Raw genomic sequence first — 18,172 nt, forward strand, 5'->3', positions numbered from 1 at the left:
CTTTGAAGAAGTTCAGTGATGATCATCTGGTACCATCCATGTCTTCTGGTCGCGTGGGAAAGGAGTACTAATGTGCTTTGCACATCCCCGGAATCCATTCAGACTCACGAGCAGTGACTCCGCCTTGAATCCATGGGCTACTGAAGGTATCTCTGTAAAGACTTTTCACCCAGCGGAGTCCCTGGGTGGTGCAAATGGTTGATGTGTCCAACTGCTAAACAAAAGGTTGGAAGTTCAAGTCTAACTTAGGAACCTTGAAAGAAAAGCTCAGCACTTCAATCTAAAAACAATCAGCCACTGAAAACTATATGGAATATTGTTCTATCCCGAAACTATACATAGAGTTAGTTACCATGAGTAAGAATTAACTCAAGGGCAACTGATTCTTTGGTTGGATCCCAATGGGTTCCTTTCGTACCTACTTTTCCCACTCTACTTGAGGTACTTCCCACACACCTTGGCAACTGTCACTTTCTACTTCCTGCTGCCTCCTACTGCAGAGAACAAGTGTAACCACCAAGCTCCCACATCGGCCCTCATTCCCATTTGTCTCTCTTCATATGCATCTTCATCCTTTGCTTTGACTACATTATGGTGACATAGTAATCCTCACATCCACTCAACAGGGTTGAGATGTATTATCCCCAATATCCAAATATGAAAATTCCAACTCAAATACGTTCATTTATTCAGCAAATATTTATTGACTACTCTCTTTGTGCCTGGCAGTCTGCTGGGTACGTGACACTTCTAATCACAAGACTTTCGAGAGGAGTTCAAAAGTTTGTGGAAAATTCCATTATGTTTCAGTTCCTTTTTTTTTTCCAATGAACTTTTTGAAGTCCCCTTGTAGGGCCCAATGAAACTAAAGAGTCATTAAACAAATAAATAGACAAATCTATAAAAAACGAGCTGTAAAAGGTCCTGTGAAGGCAAAGAACAGATCTGTGGGAGGCCTTTGGTGTTGGGAAGCGAGCTGCAGGACCAGACCCCAGCAGAATGCACTGTGTCTGCACACTGTCAGTCTGAACGAAGCGCAGGTCACACCCGGAATGAGACCTCCCTCGTGAGAGGTTAAGCTTGTGACCTGAACTGCTTGGCTGCTTCACAGAAAGCTGCCCGCGTGCAGTTGGCCACACTGTGTTAGGTCATATCATGGGAGAACCCTGCCCCACTCAAGTTGACATAAAATCTAGCTATCACCAATGGAATAACAGTACAGCAACCTTTCTTGTAAACAGCCTCTAACTGAAATTTAGCTTTCCCTTCCGTCAAGAATGTAAGGAATAAATCTTCGTAGCATTAGCAGTATTTTGTGATAATGTTATCAGTAGAAACCACCATCAATGTAATCGTTTCTAATCACATAGTTACCATAGACATCTCAACATTGCTCTACTTTAAAATACTGGGGATGATTAGACCTGTGTTCTGTCATATACAACACTTTCTACTTATTCCACTCTTGAGTTCTGGAATTCATTGCACTGGCCACACGGCACTCACAAAACAATATTCATGATTCAAAGATTTATTAAGGAGGATAACAGGTTACAATTCAGTTGGGAAATGCTCCGGATACAGTTGTTTGGTCAGGATATGTTACAGTTATTTTAGACGTTGCTAATAAATGTCCATTTATTAACCTCAACTGGCTTATTCAACCCAATCGCCCTGAATTAAGTGGCCAGAGGCCCTCCCCTCAAGTCCGTCACAATCTGAAAGCACTCAGCACCACCCCCAAGGGTCAGCAAGCACAGCTCCCAGCTTCCCCCGTTCAGTGTCCAGAGACACCCCACTCTACAAGCAGCCTTCTCCCCAAACCACTCAGCTTCATCGGCTCTGTTGGCTGGGAAGTCCACCACTCTCGGACTCTGCTTCAGTGAACTGCCAACAACCGTGCACGGCGCCCACGCAAACAAAGCTGAAGGACCGATTTCATGCATGTGAAAAACATGAAGCCCGCACTGGGATTCTGTTGTTTTCTTCACATTAAGTTGCTCTACTTCTCTTGGTGTTCTTCCAAATTATTTTTTTCCTGTAGGAGGATTTAACCTGAAGTTCAACCCTCGACCCTAAATTCTATTTTATGCTTCCTCTTTTATTAATCTCATCAGCCTTCATGGCTGGTTCAAACATCACCTCACAAGATGACTCCCAAGTCTCCTCTCCTAATCTCCTTCCCCCTCAACTATTTGCTACCCCTAGCAACCAGGATAACATATCATCCACAGGTAGACTGCCAAGCTTCATATCACATTCCAGCTGTCACTTACCAAAACAAAAAAAAAAACAAGCTTGACTTATAAAGCAAATGCTTTGAAGTCTCTTGTTTCAGTTGCTTCATTTGAATCATTGGAGGGATTTGAGGATCTAACTTGTAGAGTTGTTCTAAGAATGGAGAGTTCACACATGTAAAACAATAGTACCGAATGTACTTTATATGGTTTTTGTTGTTTTTTTTTTAACAATTTATTAGGGGCTCATACAACTCTTATCACAATCCATACATATGCATACATCAATTGTATAAAGCACATCCATACATTCCCTGCCCCAATCATTCTCAAAGCATTTGCTCTCCACTTAAGCCCTTTGCATCAGGTCCTCTTTTTTTTTTTTCCCTCCCTCCTATGTGTATTTCTTAAAATGATAGCAACCACCATTTTTGTCTCTCGCAAAAGCCTGGTGCCTTCGTGTGATGTTTATTAACGGGTACATGGGGACACGAAGCTTGGAGTTCCTATCTCATAACACAACTCTGATCAAGTCCCTCAGCGCTCAGAAACTCGCTGTGGCTCCTGCTAGGTCCAGGCTTAGTAGGACTGGAAACACTGACCTGGCCTCCGCAGTTGAATTCATCTTCCAGCCTTCGCTGCCTCGCCTCGCCTCTCCTCTCTCCTCCCCGTAGCCTACCCTCGGGCTAGATTGGACTGCACTGCTCTCCCTTGGAAATGGCCTATGTTGTTCTGCTGCTGTCTTTTTTCCCATCATTCCAATGGTGGGAATGGCTCGGATGGATACCTGAGAGCTGTGATTTGGTCTAACTCAGATTACTTCCCCTTTACTATGCATCGTGCCCCCTGTGGCTATATAATCATATGAAAGTCATACATGGGGGCAAGGAGGAAACCAAGAATTCCAGGGGGGAAAATCGTTCAATTCCATCTTTCCGTGAACTTTTTGAAGCCCCCCCCCCATATTTAATCAAGCACCAACTCCCAACAAATATCTTGTGAGAACCTTGCATTGACCAAGTGCCGTGCCATGAGCTAGAGATGTTAAAATAAAAACAGAACATGGCTCCACTTTCCAGACCAGCCCTCGTAGAAACATGTAATCACGTGCACGCCATTCACCGTGAGAGGTGTCGTTGGAAGAGGTAGAAAGGGCAGCCTGCGCACTACGGGAAGCAAGAGGCTCTTCAGAGGCATTGGTATTTGAGTTTAGAGGGACTGGGACTGGAGGTCCTAAGTAGGGCAAACCGTGTATGTACAACACATTTTTAAATGCAATATCTGGGAAATAACTTGAAGGGCCCTGGTGGCTCTGTGGGTTAAACACTGGGTTGCTAACCCTAAGACTGGCAGTTCAAAACCCACCAGCCTCTCAGTGAGAGGAAGATGAGGCTGTCTGCTCCCGAAAAGATGTACAGCCTCAGAAACCTGAAGGAGCAGTTCTACTCTGTCTTCTAGAGTTGTTGTGCTATGAGTCAGACAGACCCCAGGGCAGTGGGTGGGGAAGAATAGCTCCACATGGTTAGATCATAAGAGCCTAGCAAGAAGTGGCTAAACAAGAGACAGGAGAGACAAGCCCACTTTTCAGACAGACAGAGGAATTTGAACTTTAACCTAACTAATTCATACCTTACTCAAACAGTAGCAGATGGCCAAAGTTGTGTTTTGGGAAGTTGTAACAATGTGGCTGCGGCAGCAAAGTCTAGAGTCGGACTGCCCAGAAGAACTTTCTTCCCTAATGGACATGTTCTGTTTTTTCCAGTGTCCCCCTGTGAGTAGAGTAACTGAGAAATAGAATTAAGCATTTTAGTTATTATCAATATACACTTAAATAGCAACATGTGACTAATGGCTACAATTGAGGATTAAATATACTGCTGTTGAGGTGGATTCTGTATCATAGCAACCTTATAGGACAGAGCAGAACTGCTAGGGATTCCAAGGCCGTACACATTTTGTACGGCTATAAATCGTTATGGAAGCAGACTACCACATCTTCCCCTGTGGAGCTGATGGTGGGATTGAGCTGCTGACTTTAGAAAGCTATTGACAAATCTCAGGTCATAAGACTAGACTAGTGTGATTCGATGGATATTTAAGAGTTAAAATCATGAAGTCAGGTCCACCTAAAGCTGTGGGAGGAAAAAACCCAAATTTAAAAAAATAAACTCCTAGATTCCAGGCTGTGCGATTGGTTGATTAGTCAGGGTAATACGGGACAAACAGATCCCGAGTGTTTAAAAACAAAACAAAACTCATACAGATGCCATCAGTTTCAAATGTGTTGCAGTGTCTGAGGGTTATCTGATGAGGAATATTTAGCAGCAAATCTCACCTCGGGTAAGCTGTATGAACTAAAGGCTGAGCAGCTGAGTAATAGTACCTGGGGGGTGGGCTGGTGGAAGGGTGAAATGGAGTAGCAGATTGAGGCAACACTTGGTAAGAATGCAGGGGGTGGGGTGGGGTGGGGTGTGTGTGTGTGTGTCTCTTAGGAAGGGTGTGTGTGTGTGTGTGTGTGTGTCAGGAAGAAAAGCACACAAGGGTGATGAGGAAGAAAAATTCACTACCGTTGACTTAATTCTGACTGGGAGACTCCACAGGGCAGGCAAGAACTTTCTCTGGGTTCCTGGGGCAGTACAAGGACAGACAGCACCATCTTTCTCCTGAACAGCAGCTGGTGGATCTGAACCACCAACCTTGCAGTTGCCGTCCAACTCACAGCCCGCCACCAGGGCTCCTGGAAGGAAAGAAGGTAGGTGGGAAAACCTAAGTGAAAACAGTTAAGAGTGATGGCAGAAATCAAGGACATAGAGAATGACACCGAGAGCACCATCCAATGTCAAATGCTTCCCAGAGGTCAAATAAGGTGAGAGGTGAGAAGTGGATCCTGTCAATAAGGCCTGTGGAGGCATTTGCCTAGACGGTTTCAATGGTGAGAGTGGTGGCAGAAATCAGACAGAGCTGCGGGGAGGGGAGGCGCATGACAGCACCAGGGCTACAAATACAGTCTATACGCAAAAGGTTGCTCTCCTTTCTTTTCTGTTGGGAAACCACTAGAAGGGAAGTTACGAAAGGGCAGAGCGTGAAGGGCAGTCTGAGTAACACAGGTGTTTCGTTGTTGTTTAACTAGGTCTGACAAGAGGATGCATCTAGGCAGAGCCCGGTTTATAGGTGACAGATAGGGTGCCGGCCAGCCGCCAAGTTAGCCTTGTAGTTTGGAGAGGTGATACCTGGGGAGTTAGAGACTAGAGTGAACATTGGGGTCCTTCTCTGCCGGCAGAGTAGAAATAAAAGGATTGCTTTAGGTCAGTGGTTCTCAACCGTCCTACTGCCCCACCATCAAATTATTTTCGTTGCTATTTCATAACTCATTTTGCTACTGTTATGAACCAGGCGACCCTTCCACAGGGGTCCTTTGAGCCCCCCTAAGGGGTCAAGACCCACAGGTTGAGAACCGCTGCCTTGGGTGGCTAATGGCTTCAGCATGTCATTTTATATGGCCAATTCCTAAAATTTCACGGCATTTTCATTATGATAGGAGGACAAGCCTTAGGGAAAAAATACTTAATGACGAGCTGAATACGCAAGAAAAAGTGATGGGGGAGCTGGTAGTTTTCTGGGACGGAGAGGAGGGCCGAGGACTGAGCCATGTGAAGGAGCTTCATGTCTCCGGTAGGTTCAAGGGAAATGAAAGGTAGTGAAGCTGCCTCAGACAAAGAAACCGCGAGTAAAGTCGCGTTTATCATCTGCATCTTCTCCTCGCTGTGGTGCAAGCACTTCGTGGGTGCGAAACGCCCTCTCCCGCAGCTGGAGGAAGGGCCCCACCTGCCAAACCCTCGCACGGCCAGGCCCAAGCCCCATTCTTCCCCGACCGCGGGTGCGCATTGTGCTTAGACTGCGGCCTGGACGTGCCAAGCCGCACCTTACGCCAGAGTAAGGAATCCAAGGAAGGCCGCCAAGGGCCGCTAAGCGACGCGGAGGGGGAAGGGTCGCTCGGGCGGGAGATGGGTGCGCAACACGCCCTTCCGCCCCACCCTTTGCGCGCGCTCGGCCCGGGAGCAGGGGTTCAGCCCCGGCGCCTGCGCACTACGGCGCTGCCCCGCGGCCCGCGGCGCGCCCTGCCCTTCCCCCACCGGCGGCGCACCTCTGCGCCTGCGCGCGACGTGGTCCCGGGCTGCGGCAGCCATGCTGAACCCGTACCGAGAGGTGCGTGGGGGGGACAGAGTCGACGACGGCGGGGTGGGCAGCCGGGGATACGCCGAAGCAGCGGCGTTAGAGCGCCCGGGGCCTGGCTGGATAGGACTGGGTTCCCCGGCCCCCTCGGCCCTTCGAGCGACCCCCTGGAACGTTAAGAAAACTGGCCCTTGTGGCCCAAGGGGGGCGGAAGCGGAATGGGGGAAGGGCGCCTGCACGTGACCCGCGCCAGCCAATCCGCGTTCTGCTGACGTGGCCGCGCGGCCCCGCGGCTCCTGCCACCCCCGCCCGGCCGTGAAGGGAGGGGTTGGGGGCTCTTCCCCCTCCCCCAACACTGCTTCAGTTTCCGGGGGGGTGATGCCCCAGATCACATCCTCCCCCCCGCACCCTGCCGAGGGGAACGGCGAAGCCCCCTTGGAGGTCCCAGGATCCAGGTGAGAACCGGGGATAAGGGCTGGTTAGCCGTGTAAGTGCTTAGCCAGAGGGGGAGTCCAAAAGGGAGCTTCTTGGGGTTCAGGGGAGAATGCCCGGCGTGGGAAGAGTTGTCCTTCAACCGGAGGGATCGTGGAGGGGTGTCAGTGGAAGGGTTCCTCCAGGTGGGGGAGGGGAGTGGCGGCCAACCTCCTGCCTACATACCGATTGGAGGGCAAAGGGGCATGGGGGGCCCCCATTCCCCATTCCATTCGTCCCGAGGTTCCAAGTTCCTGGAGTCAGGTGAGATGGGACATTTTGGGGGGCCGGCGGGCGGGGTGACTTAGGAATGGGAGTGGTGACTAGTCCTGGCGCATGAGGACACTGGGCCCGGCTAACCGGGCCGGGACCCAGGCGCCCACACCCTTTCTCCCCGGCGCAGCGAGGAGCGTGTCCGCGCGGCGTTCGTGTCACATGGCGTTTTGGAGGTTACGCCGAGTCGTTGATCGAATGTGTGGGCCTCCTGCCCATCCCCCTTCCGCGCCCCCCCCCGAGGGGGGGCCCCGTCCGGGCCCTCACCTGAGCACGTGGCTGCCCCTCGCGGTGAGGCCCACTGGCTGAGAGGTGGGGTCCGCGGGAGGGCGGAAGCGAGGCCCCCGGGGGGTGCTGGCAGGGGAGTCGAGCGTGCCCACGCTGCGGGACTTGGAACGGTTTCAGAGTTTGCAAGGTCTCGCTTTTTCCAGGGTGGCCTCTGCGCACCCCCTTCCGCCCTCCCCCCCCACCCCATTCCTGAACAGGCCGCTCCTTGTGTGCGGCGGGGGAGGGGCGGGGAAGGAGGAAAGAGTTACTTTTCCAAATGGCCTTGTAGCAGGAGCCTCCCCAGTGACTCATGCGAGAGGAGGGACCCGGTAGTGATTTTCCGGAATGTGGGGAGCGAAGCATGAGGACCTTGCCCAAGGCCCAGTGTTCCCCCCACCGCTCCCTAGGTGGTCCTCGCCGGTGGCTGTCGGTCGTCACCGCTGGGCCCCGGCTGGGAGGGAAGCCGATTCGGGCGCCCGGGGGGGAGGGGCGGTGCTGCAAAGTTGCTGTGTCATTGTCCTCCCGGCGGCCGCCGCCGGGCGTGGCCGCGGGCCCTCTCGGGGACAGGGCGCGACCTGCCGCGGGGGTGGGGAAGGGAAGGGACTCTCCCCGTAGGGTGTGCCCGACTCGGCTCGAGTCTGGAAGAGCGAAGGTCGGCGGCCATTTTAGACGCAGTCGCCGAGGTTAGGGCTCGGGGGTTACTTGCAAAGGAGGGTGGCCTGCTTGGAGCTCGAGGTCCTAGGCCTTCCCGGGGGGGAGGGGGCGTCCTTTGTGCGTCCACCTACATTAATTTCATCTCCTAGATATGAAATTAATTTGTATTCCCGATTGCCCACGTCAGGCTTCTCTCGGTTGGGAAGCGGGGTGGGCGTGGAGGCTCCTAGAGGGGCTTTCCAGACCCCGGCCGGGCGGGAACCTAAATGACAGGCTGGCGCGAGGGGAGGGGGTTGGGGGAGGGGGCGAAACCGCCCAAAATGGCTCCTGCCCCTCCTCGGAGGCGGACGGCCCGGGGGAGGGGGGAGGGGGAGGTTAGCCCGAGCCGCCGCCGCCTCCGCTCGCCCTCCTCCCTGGCGCTGACCGGTGGACGGGCCGCTCCGTGGGGAGGACTCCGGACCCCGGTGGGGGGGCTCACCACCCCCGCGACCGAGGAACTCAGCGCGGGGGGGGGGAGACAGGGAGCTGCGCAAAGGTGTGAGATCGCCCGGAGGGCGGTGTTTGCCGGGCTCGCCCTGAGCCACACGCTCTCGAGTGACGCTGGAAGAGGAGAGGTGGGTGTCGTTTTGCTTTGTGAATGGCGGCGTTTGGCACTTTTGCTTTTGTTTCAGGTCTGCCAGGTGTGTGCAGGTCTGAGTGGGGGAGGCAGGCCACGCGCTTCGGGGGACGTAGTCTAGTTCAGAGCGATTTCTGAGAGGCCCTTGGGTGCCCCAGATAGTAGGAGGAGGGGTTTTGCTTAGATTGGTCAGTGGAAGAAAGGATTTTAATGGACTGATGACAAGCCTGTGTTTCCGATTGTGAACAATGGGCCGTGAGATGCCGTTGTCGCGACTTTGCCCGGCTTGGTCAATTGTCAGGCGAGCAGGCCGCGGCGTCTAAGATGGCGTCGTCCTCTTCATTTTCAGATCGTCACTGCAGCAGCCGCTCGCCGAGAACCGCCACCCGCCGGAGCCCTGCGGCCACACCCCTGGGGGCCTCGGCCGGCTGCGCCCGCCCACGCGGCCCCTCCCGTCCACTTGCTCGGCAGCCAATGGAGAAGCTACGGATGGCAAGACCTGCTGGGGCTTGGACGCCTGGGAAGACATTGTTGGAGCTGGGGGTTGGGGGAAAGGGTGCTGGAAGCTCCACCGGGATGGCTCCGGCCTTTCTCCCAGCCGCCCTGTCCCTGGAGCTGCCGGACCGCAGCACAGCCAGCTGGCTCACAGATGTGGCGGACAGCCGCTGCCCTCCGGGGCTATGCGGCAGCCTTCGGCCTGGTGACTGACGCCTCGGAAATGAAGTGTATGATGTCATCGCATAGTCAGCCAATAGAAACGGCTCCCGCGGAGAGACGTCCCTCCCCCTTCGACTCCGTTTCTTCACGCGCGGGAGCGAGCGGGAGCGCGCAGAGAGGGTGGGGGAATTCTCCAGCACGGTGGCGCGCATGAGCGGCGAAGCTCCTCCCACCCGCCTATATATAAAGGGCTGGCGCGGGGCTCGGCGGCGCCATTTCGCGCTGGAGTGGAGCAACCTCTAGAACGAGCCGGAGGATTCGGCCTGATACACAAGAGCCTTCGAGTCGTCTGGGGCCGCCATTACAATCCACGTCCATCCACTTGGAAATGGCCTTCGTCTCGGCCTATGACCGGTCCCGGCGGACAGTACAGACCCCATAGAAGCCCCCGAAGCTCCCCTTTTCCGGGCCCCGCCCAATCCTCGGAGTCTATCCACCCCCTCTACTCCGCCCTCAAGAGGATTTCAAAGATGGAGGCGGCGGCTCCTTAAACCACTTTTCCTGTTCATCCGCCTCCATCCGCGGTCGAAACGGGACTTTGGCCTCCCTGGAGGGTCCCTGCAGGAAGAGGGGACCCCAGCAGATCCGCAGCGGGCAGTATTGACGACGGTGTTTGTGATCGCGGGCCGTCCTTGCCTTTGAAGAGCCTGTACCCCCCGGCGCTCGCCCGCCACAGCTGAGGCCGCCGCCATTTTCTCCCTGGCCGCCGCCTGTAGAGCGCACCGAGAGCTCCCGGAGGCTCTGCGGAGGAGTCTGCGTTCGTGCCAGCTTGGCGGGGAGGTTGTCGCCTGGAGAGTCAAGGGCAACGGCCCTCCCCCGCCTCCCGGGTTATGCTGGACCCGGCGGTGAGGGGAACCGAGGCCACCCGGACTTCCCGCGGCTGAGGTCAGCGCCGATTCCCCGCGGTCAAGATGCTGCAAAACGTGACCCCCCACAAGTAAGTCCGCGCGGGGGGAGGGGACGGCGCCGCGTTCGGGGCGCCCGGAGCGGAGTCGGGCGCGCCGGCGCAACTGTTGCCGCGCGGGGAGGAGGGGTTGAGCGGCGGTTTGGGCACCGCGGCGGCGGCCCGGTGCGGCGCATGGGGGCAGTGCCGGTGGTTCGCTCCCACGGTACGGGAACGGGCAGGGGACGGTTGCCATGGTGGTGGGTGTAGGGTGCTCGTGAGCCCAAGCCCAGTTTCTGTTTCGTGGCCGAGATCCCGGGTGTGGTGTGTGCGCGCTTCGGGGTCGCCGGAGGCCGAGGAAGGAGCGAAGGCTCCTGTCTCCAGCTTGGACTGGAAGCTAGGGTTCTGCGCCCCGGATGCTGGACACCTGGTGGGAAGGAGCACCTGCGGGGGGGTGTCCACGGGAAACCGACACCGGTGCACTGGCCTCGGGCCTCCGGGGCGCTGCAGCGCTGGTAGTTTCTAAGGGGCTGTGGGTGCGCGTGTCGGGTGAGAGCGGGGTGGCAACCCCATGGGAGGTGGCTCTGGACTGGCTGCCTGACCTTGACAGCCGCTTACTCTTCCAGTCTGGGGAGAGGAGAGAGGGTGTCAGTTAGGGGGAGCGATGTGGGTCTGGCAGCTGGGTGTTTCCAAGCTCTGGAGTCTTGACAAATGCTCCCTTGTCTGGATTTGTTGTGTTGAGGTCCATCCGCTTTCTCGTTCTCCCGCTGTGGAGTTTGCTGGAGCAGGATGCTGATCTCTACTGGCAAGAGAAATTAGGAGTCTCACCAGCGTTTCTGGAAATTACTCCCTATTTTGTTTCCTTTCTTCCTCATTTCATTCCCTTCCCTTGAGGCGCAACCACCATGGCAACCACCAAAGCCGCCCTTAGTGAGGAGGAAGCCCGGGGCTCATTTCTCAGCTCCATCCCTGTGGAGCAGTAGTCCTCAGAAGACCTGTCCTGTCGAGCCATTTGGGGGCTTTTGTTTAGTAAAATGATAGGTGAGAGGGCCAGGGCTCGTGGAGTCTCAAAAGGTAGGGCCTGCATGGGCACTGACTGGCGACTACTATAAACATGGCCGCTTCTCAGTGGGTCCAAAGCCTGGTTTATTGGGCGTAGTGCAAGCTGTTTTCCTGGTTGGTTTTGGGGGGTGACCGCATGCTCACTTTGTTTCCTTTTCTCACAGGCTCCCTGGGGAGGGGAATGCAGGCTTACTGGGGCTGGGCCCAGAGGCAGCAGCTCCAGGGAAAAGGATTCGGAAGCCCTCTCTGCTGTATGAGGGGTTTGAGAGCCCCACAATGGCTTCTGTGCCGGCATTGCAACTGACCCCAGCCAACCCACCACCTCCCGAGGTGTCCAATCCCAAGAAGCCGGGACGGGTCACTAACCAGCTACAGTACCTGCACAAGGTGGTAATGAAGGCACTGTGGAAGCATCAGTTTGCTTGGCCGTTCCGGCAGCCGGTGGATGCTGTCAAACTGGGTCTGCCGGTGAGTAGAAACATTGGAGCGGGAAGGGTTGTGCACATGAAATGAGTGTGTGAGAGTTGAGGTGGGGGTGGGAGTGGGTTCCGAGTTTAGATGCTGCGGCCCCCTAGGAAGTTCCCATCTCATGTAATGTAGGCAGCTAGCCTTTAGATTTGAGTCCTTGATCTTTTGCAATTTAAAAAAATCTGAAAGGACTTGTTAAATCCCTTTTGCAATTCTTGCCATCCGTTTACTGTGTTGGCAGTTCACTGCCTCCCACTTGTTCCTCCTTAACTTTTGTGCCCTGGCTCCATTTTACAGATTCCCACCCCGGGTTGGGAGAGAACCACGGTGGCCAAAATTCTTAGCTTCTTCCTCTCTCTCATGCAGCCCATGGATAGCCAGGCCCAGAGGTAATGTTACAGGATGGGAAGCCCACCAGAAGCAGATGGGCAGGGTGGTGGGGTGATTAGAGAAAGGCATATGGCTTGGTGTTTATTAAACAGCCTTGAAGGTTTGAATGCCCTGTAGTTCACCTGGGGCCGCAGTGTTTGTAGCGTCTCATGCCCTTTCAACACATAAGGGTGTGTGTCTGTGTGTGTGAGTGAATGGGGGCGGTGGGGGTCTGTTTTCCTAGAAGAGGGATTCACTTTGCTCTGGCTGGTTTCTTTGTTTAGGATTATCACAAGATTATAAAACAGCCTATGGATATGGGCACCATTAAGAGGAGACTTGAAAACAACTATTACTGGGCTGCCTCGGAGTGTATGCAAGATTTTAATACCATGTTCACCAACTGTTACATCTACAACAAGGTGGGTTGCTCGTCACTTAGCAGATGAGGGAAAGTAATACTGGTTTTACAAGCGAACATTTCATGGTAGCTGTTGTTCAGAGCGCCTTAGAGGCCTGCTTAGAACAAGATCAGTGTCCCTCTGTTCTAGGTTTCTATATACACCACCATACTTCGGAACTAATTTTACGTTCCCCTAGCCCCCGGTTGTATTTTCAGGGACCGAGTGGAGAGGGAAAGTGGAAGATGTGGCCGAGTGTGGTGTCTGAGCTGTGTCCTTTCTGTTCCTTTGTACAGCCCACTGATGACATTGTCTTGATGGCCCAGACGCTGGAGAAGATCTTCCTACAGAAAGTGGCATCGATGCCTCAAGAGGAGCAAGAGCTTGTGGTGACCATCCCGAAGAACAGCCACAAGAAGGGGGCCAAGCTGGCAGGTAGGAATAGTGGGGGTTAGGGTTGCCAGTGGATACAAAACGTTGAGAAAGTGTCGGCTAATTTTTATTTCTTTACACAGCACTGCAGGGTAGCATCGCCAGTGCCCATCAGGTGCCTGCTGTCTCTTCTGTGTCACACACAGCCCTGTATACTCCATCCCCTGAGATACCTACCACTGTCCTCAACATTCCCCACCCGTCAGTGATCTCCTCTCCCCTCCTCAAGTCTTTGCACTCCGCTGGGCCTTCACTCCTTGCTGTCCCTGCAGTTCCTTCAGCTCTGCCTCTTGCCAAGGTAAGGTTCCCTGGATTTCTTTTGGGTGATAGTGTTGAGGGAGGTACAACTTTCAATAAAAGACTCCCACCCTTTTCTTCTACAGAAGAAAGGTGTGAAAAGGAAAGCAGATACGACCACACCCACCCCTACAGCCATCCTGGCTCCTGGTTCTCCTGCCAGCCCTCCTGGGGCTCTGGAGCCTAAGGCAGCACGGATTCCCCCTATGCGAAGAGAGAGTGGCCGCCCCATCAAACCACCCCGGAAAGACCTGCCTGACTCTCAGCAACAACACCAGAGTTCAAAGAAAGGAAAGCTATCGGAACAGTTGAAACATTGCAATGGCATTTTGAAAGAGTTGCTCTCTAAGAAGCATGCTGCCTATGCTTGGCCTTTCTATAAACCCGTGGACGCTTCTGCTCTTGGCCTGCATGACTACCATGACATCATTAAGCACCCCATGGACCTCAGCACCGTCAAGGTACCCACTGCATGGGGCAGATGGGATACTCGGGCAGTGATTGGAACCAAAGACAGTTAGTTAACCTTGGAGGGACATCAGCTGTCTTTTTATTAAATTAACGGGACCAAGAAGGTCAAGTGCTTCTTGAGAATTCATTCCTAGTGGTTAGGAACAATAGGGGTGAATTTTCCTTGTTCTCAGAGCCAGTGCTGAGCTACTGACTGGAGTGTTGGGTTTAGGGGTGGGAGGATAGAGGCCACCCCCACCTCCTTTATCACTTAGCAATGGTTTCTTTTTCTAGACATAGATATTTCTTCAACCCACCTAATTCCTTTGACTTCAGACTTGAACCCCAGGGCACAGATCCTTAAGGTCATCCCACTTGTGCTCTCAAGAAGGGGCTTCTCTTGTGGTGTCTGGGGTTGGCAGGGAAAGGTGAGTCTCCCTACCTGTGCAGCTTCTGATGCTGCCTCCTTCTGCAGCGGAAGATGGAGAATCGCGATTACAGGGACGCACAGGAGTTCGCTGCTGATGTGCGGCTTATGTTCTCCAACTGCTATAAGTACAATCCCCCGGACCACGATGTCGTGGCCATGGCACGAAAGCTACAGGTGAGTGTCCAGGTTCGGATTTGAAGAATAAATTGGGAGTTTGGGTGGATGGTATAGACCTTTCCCATAGGAGGATTTATAACGTGAGCCATTGTGAATTGGAACTCTGCTGTTAGGTGGCTGGAAGTAATTGGGCCACTTGTCTGCCGACATGGTTCTGAGTGTGCCTCTGTTTATAGGATGTATTTGAGTTCCGATATGCCAAGATGCCAGATGAGCCCCTGGAGCCTGGACCTTTATCCATCTCCACCGCTTTGACCCCTGGCCTGGCCAGATCGTCTTCTGAGTCCTCCAGTGATGAAAGTAGCAGTGAGACTTCCTCGGAAGAGGAGGAGGAGGAGGATGAAGAGGAGGAGGAGAGTGAAAGCTCTGACTCAGAGGAAGAAAGAGCACATCGATTGGCAGAACTACAGGAGCAGGTATTTTATATTTAGCTTTTGTTCTCTTAGTTAACAGGATAAGAGGTGCATGGCCCATCCTTTTTTCTCACTAAGTCATCTTAACTGTACAATCATTCTCCCCACCTGTTTCATTTTTCTAGCTTCGTGCTGTACATGAACAACTGGCTGCTTTGTCCCAAGGCCCGATATCCAAGCCCAAGCGGAAGAGAGAGAAAAAGGAGAAAAAGAAAAAACGGAAGTCGGATAAGCATCGGGGCCGAGCTGGGGTTGATGAAGATGACAAGGGGCCCAGGGCACCACGCCCCCCTCCGTCTAAGAAATCCAAGAAAGCAAGTGGGAGTGGCGGTGCCGCTACACTGGGACCCCCAGGCTTTGGACCTTCTGGCGGGAGTGGTACCAAGTGAGTTCTTAAGGGGCAGGAAGCCGAGAATGGCTGACTGCATAGTCACATAGTCGGGACGGACACTTTTTACACTTCGTTGGAGCAAGCTTTTTAGGCTCTTGGGCCTTTTTCGGCGCTGTCTGCTCTGCCACTATAGTGTGCAAGCAATGTGGTGACACATGAGCTGTGGCTATCTTCCAGCGAAGCTCTAAAGACATCATAAGCCATTGGGACATACTTTGCCTAGCCTTTTAAAGTTATTCTGTGGCTGGGGGAAGGTGCCTTACGGAGTAAGTAAGCTGACTATTCTTTTTGCTCATAGACTCCCCAAAAAGGCCACAAAGACTGCCCCACCGGTTGTACCTCCTGGCTTTGATTCAGAGGAAGAGGAGGAAAGCAGGCCCATGAGTTACGATGAGAAGCGGCAACTGAGCCTGGATATCAACAAATTGCCTGGAGAGAAACTGGGCCGGGTAGTGCACATAATTCAAGCCAGGGAACCCTCGTTGCGCGACTCAAACCCAGAAGAGATTGAGATTGACTTTGAAACGCTCAAGCCCTCCACACTTCGAGAGCTTGAGCGCTACGTCCTCTCCTGCCTGCGAAAGAAACCTCGGAAGCCCTACAGTAAGTGTGAGATGACACCCTTCTGAGTCCCAACGAATAAGTCTCAGGCCGGCTTGGAGAAGGGTGGGGTGCTTGGGTACTCGATGGTCAGACTTGTTGGTTACCTGTTGCGGTATTCAGCAAAGAACCCTAACTTGGAGGGCCTAAAACTTAATGAGGTGTGTTTTGTAGCTATAAAGAGACCTGTGGGCAAGACGAAGGAAGAGCTGGCTTTGGAGAAGAAGCGGGAGCTGGAAAAGCGGTTACAAGATGTCAGTGGGCAGCTCAATTCCACCAAAAAGCCCCCTAAAAAAGGTGAGTAGTGTGCTCTCGGGAGGCTACTGCACGTGTCCTACGCTCTGCCCGCCCGCCCCCTGACTTAGGATCTTCCAATTTCACCCTGCAGCGAGTGAGAAGACCGAGTCTTCAGCAGCGCAGCAAGTAGCTGTGTCACGCCTCAGCGCTTCCAGCTCCAGCTCCGACTCTAGCTCTTCCTCTTCATCATCATCATCTTCAGACACCAGTGACTCGGACTCAGGCTAACGGGCGAGGCTAGAATGGGGCAGGAGGCTCCGCAGGACCGGACCCCTAGATCACCTGCCTCGCCTCTTCCACCCGACCCCCCTCTTGGTTGTGACATTTCCTCATCTCACCCTCCACTGTAGGAGAGCTGGCTCTACGGCGGGAGGGATGCAGGGACAGTTACTGAAGGAGAGATAACATGGACAAAGATTCTGCAGTCCCAGCCACAGTGGGAGTGACCTTGGGCGCCACGGTCATAAAGCCCCCATTGGAATGGGTGGGGCCAGGGGTACAGGGTGGGAATGGGCAAAGGGCCCTAAAACGGTGTTACCCAAGGCCATCACTGCCCTGTGTTGAGATTGGTCGTTCTAATTTATTTTAAGCTAGGTAAGGCTAGGGGGTGGAGATATGTGTGTGTGTGTGTGTGCCCCCTTCCCCCCCCCAGCCTCCATAGGGAGAGAAGGGGGAGCTCTTATTTTTTTTTTTTACATTAATTTTTGTTTTCTACTTTGTTTCCCCTTCCTCCTACGTTTGGGGCCCCTGGGGTTTCAACCGTCATCTCCCCATTTGGTCCCCTTGGACTTTTTCCTTGTCTGTTAATTCTGACTTGTAAATAAAGAAAATATTATTCAAGTTCTGAGTTAGTGCAATCTTACCTTTTGTTTCTATTGTGCTTTATTTCTAAAGTCAAAGAAAAATGATTATCCTTGGACACTTTGAGAGGAATGTTAGACTAAACTCACCATTAGCTAATGGTGTAATTACTGGTGGTTAAAAATGCACCTGCCCTAGTGAAAGTAAGTTCTAAAGAGAAAAGGAGATCTGTAATTTGATTTTAGATGTAGAAAAACTGGCTAAAAATTTTATTAGAACCCAAGACTTGGAAGCAGGTTTAAGATTTACTACAGTGCTCAACTTCTAACCCCCCCATATGACTGTGCCACTGACCCACTGCCATCAGCTCTCCCCCTACGAGTTTCTAGACAGACGGGATTTCCCTGGTCCGGCTGGTGGTTTGAAAATGCTGACCTTGGGGTCAGCAGCCATAACCACTAGGTGTAAACCATTTCAGGAACACTGCAGTGAGCTTTTACACCCGCTAGATGACAAGGCCCAGGCAATTTCTTAGGATTAAGAGTACCACCAGAGTTGAAAGCTTGACTCCGGTGGGAAGGGACGGCTAGTTTAGTGACTTGATTTGGCATTCAGTGAGTTCTGGAGCTAGCTGCACTTGAGAAGTTTTGTATGTTTGGAGAACGTTGGTCACAGACGGGTAGAGTTTGGGAAAGAGTTTAAACTTCTAAACCTTTTAAGGTGCATAACCCTTTGACAGCTATTTGATTCTGCCTCAGTGATGTTTTAAGAGAGAACTGCCCCCTTGGGGTTTCCAAGACGTGAAGTCCATAGGAGTAGAAAGCCTCGTTTTCTCCCAGAGTAGCCAGCTAGTGGTTTGCCTCAGCCCCTCCTGTTCACCCTTTCTGCTTGCGGGTTCCCTGGGAACCGCCCTGATTAGAAGGTTGCATGAGCTGCCTGCCAACCACGAGGTTCCAAGGAACAAAGGTGAGGCTACCAATCCCGTAAAACTTTAAACTCTTGGAAACCCACGGGTGGTCTTTGCCCTGCCGTGTAGAGCTGCTAGGGGTCAGAACCCATGCCAGCAAGTGAGCCTTCCCTGAGTGACCAGGACCAGTCATTCTGGGCTTTTGACATAACTGGAGCTAAGACTTGGTAAGCAAGGAGATGGTGACAGTGATAGAGAAGATGATGCAGGGGTAGTAGAAAGGCACATAACGGTGTACACGAGCTTGCTTGTTCTTATGCCCTTTTGGTGGAAAAAGCACTAAAGACCAAAACAATTGCCCTGGGGTCAATATGTGTGTCAGAGAA

The 18,172-nt window shown here is 53.1% G+C and overlaps 1 protein-coding gene across 3 annotated transcripts; it reads left to right on the forward strand.

Moving 5' to 3' along the window:
* The first annotated feature begins 6,720 nt into the window (after positions 1-6,720).
* On the forward strand, positions 6,721-16,918 carry BRD2 (bromodomain containing 2). Of its 3 annotated transcripts, none has more exons than XM_075555439.1 (13): positions 6,721-6,865; positions 9,041-10,345; positions 11,518-11,821; positions 12,475-12,612; positions 12,888-13,026; positions 13,107-13,321; positions 13,407-13,781; positions 14,246-14,374; positions 14,554-14,793; positions 14,916-15,175; positions 15,480-15,784; positions 15,956-16,078; positions 16,170-16,918. In XM_075555439.1, the coding sequence occupies exons 2-13, from the start codon at positions 10,320-10,322 to the stop codon at positions 16,304-16,306; spliced, it is 2,391 nt and encodes a 796-aa protein (XP_075411554.1). In that variant the 5' UTR covers positions 6,721-6,865; positions 9,041-10,319; the 3' UTR covers positions 16,307-16,918. The 3 variants fall into 3 exon arrangements, with proteins under 3 accessions (XP_075411554.1, XP_075411555.1, XP_075411556.1); XM_075555440.1 differs by lacking the exon at positions 6,721-6,865 and adding an exon at positions 8,523-8,689; XM_075555441.1 differs by lacking the exons at positions 6,721-6,865; positions 9,041-10,345 and adding an exon at positions 12,119-12,210 and having other exon boundaries at positions 11,683-11,821.
* The last annotated feature ends 1,254 nt before the right edge of the window (positions 16,919-18,172 follow it).

This window comes from Tenrec ecaudatus, chromosome 7, assembly GCF_050624435.1.
Source record: "Tenrec ecaudatus isolate mTenEca1 chromosome 7, mTenEca1.hap1, whole genome shotgun sequence".
Lineage (NCBI taxonomy): Eukaryota > Metazoa > Chordata > Mammalia > Afrosoricida > Tenrecidae > Tenrec > Tenrec ecaudatus.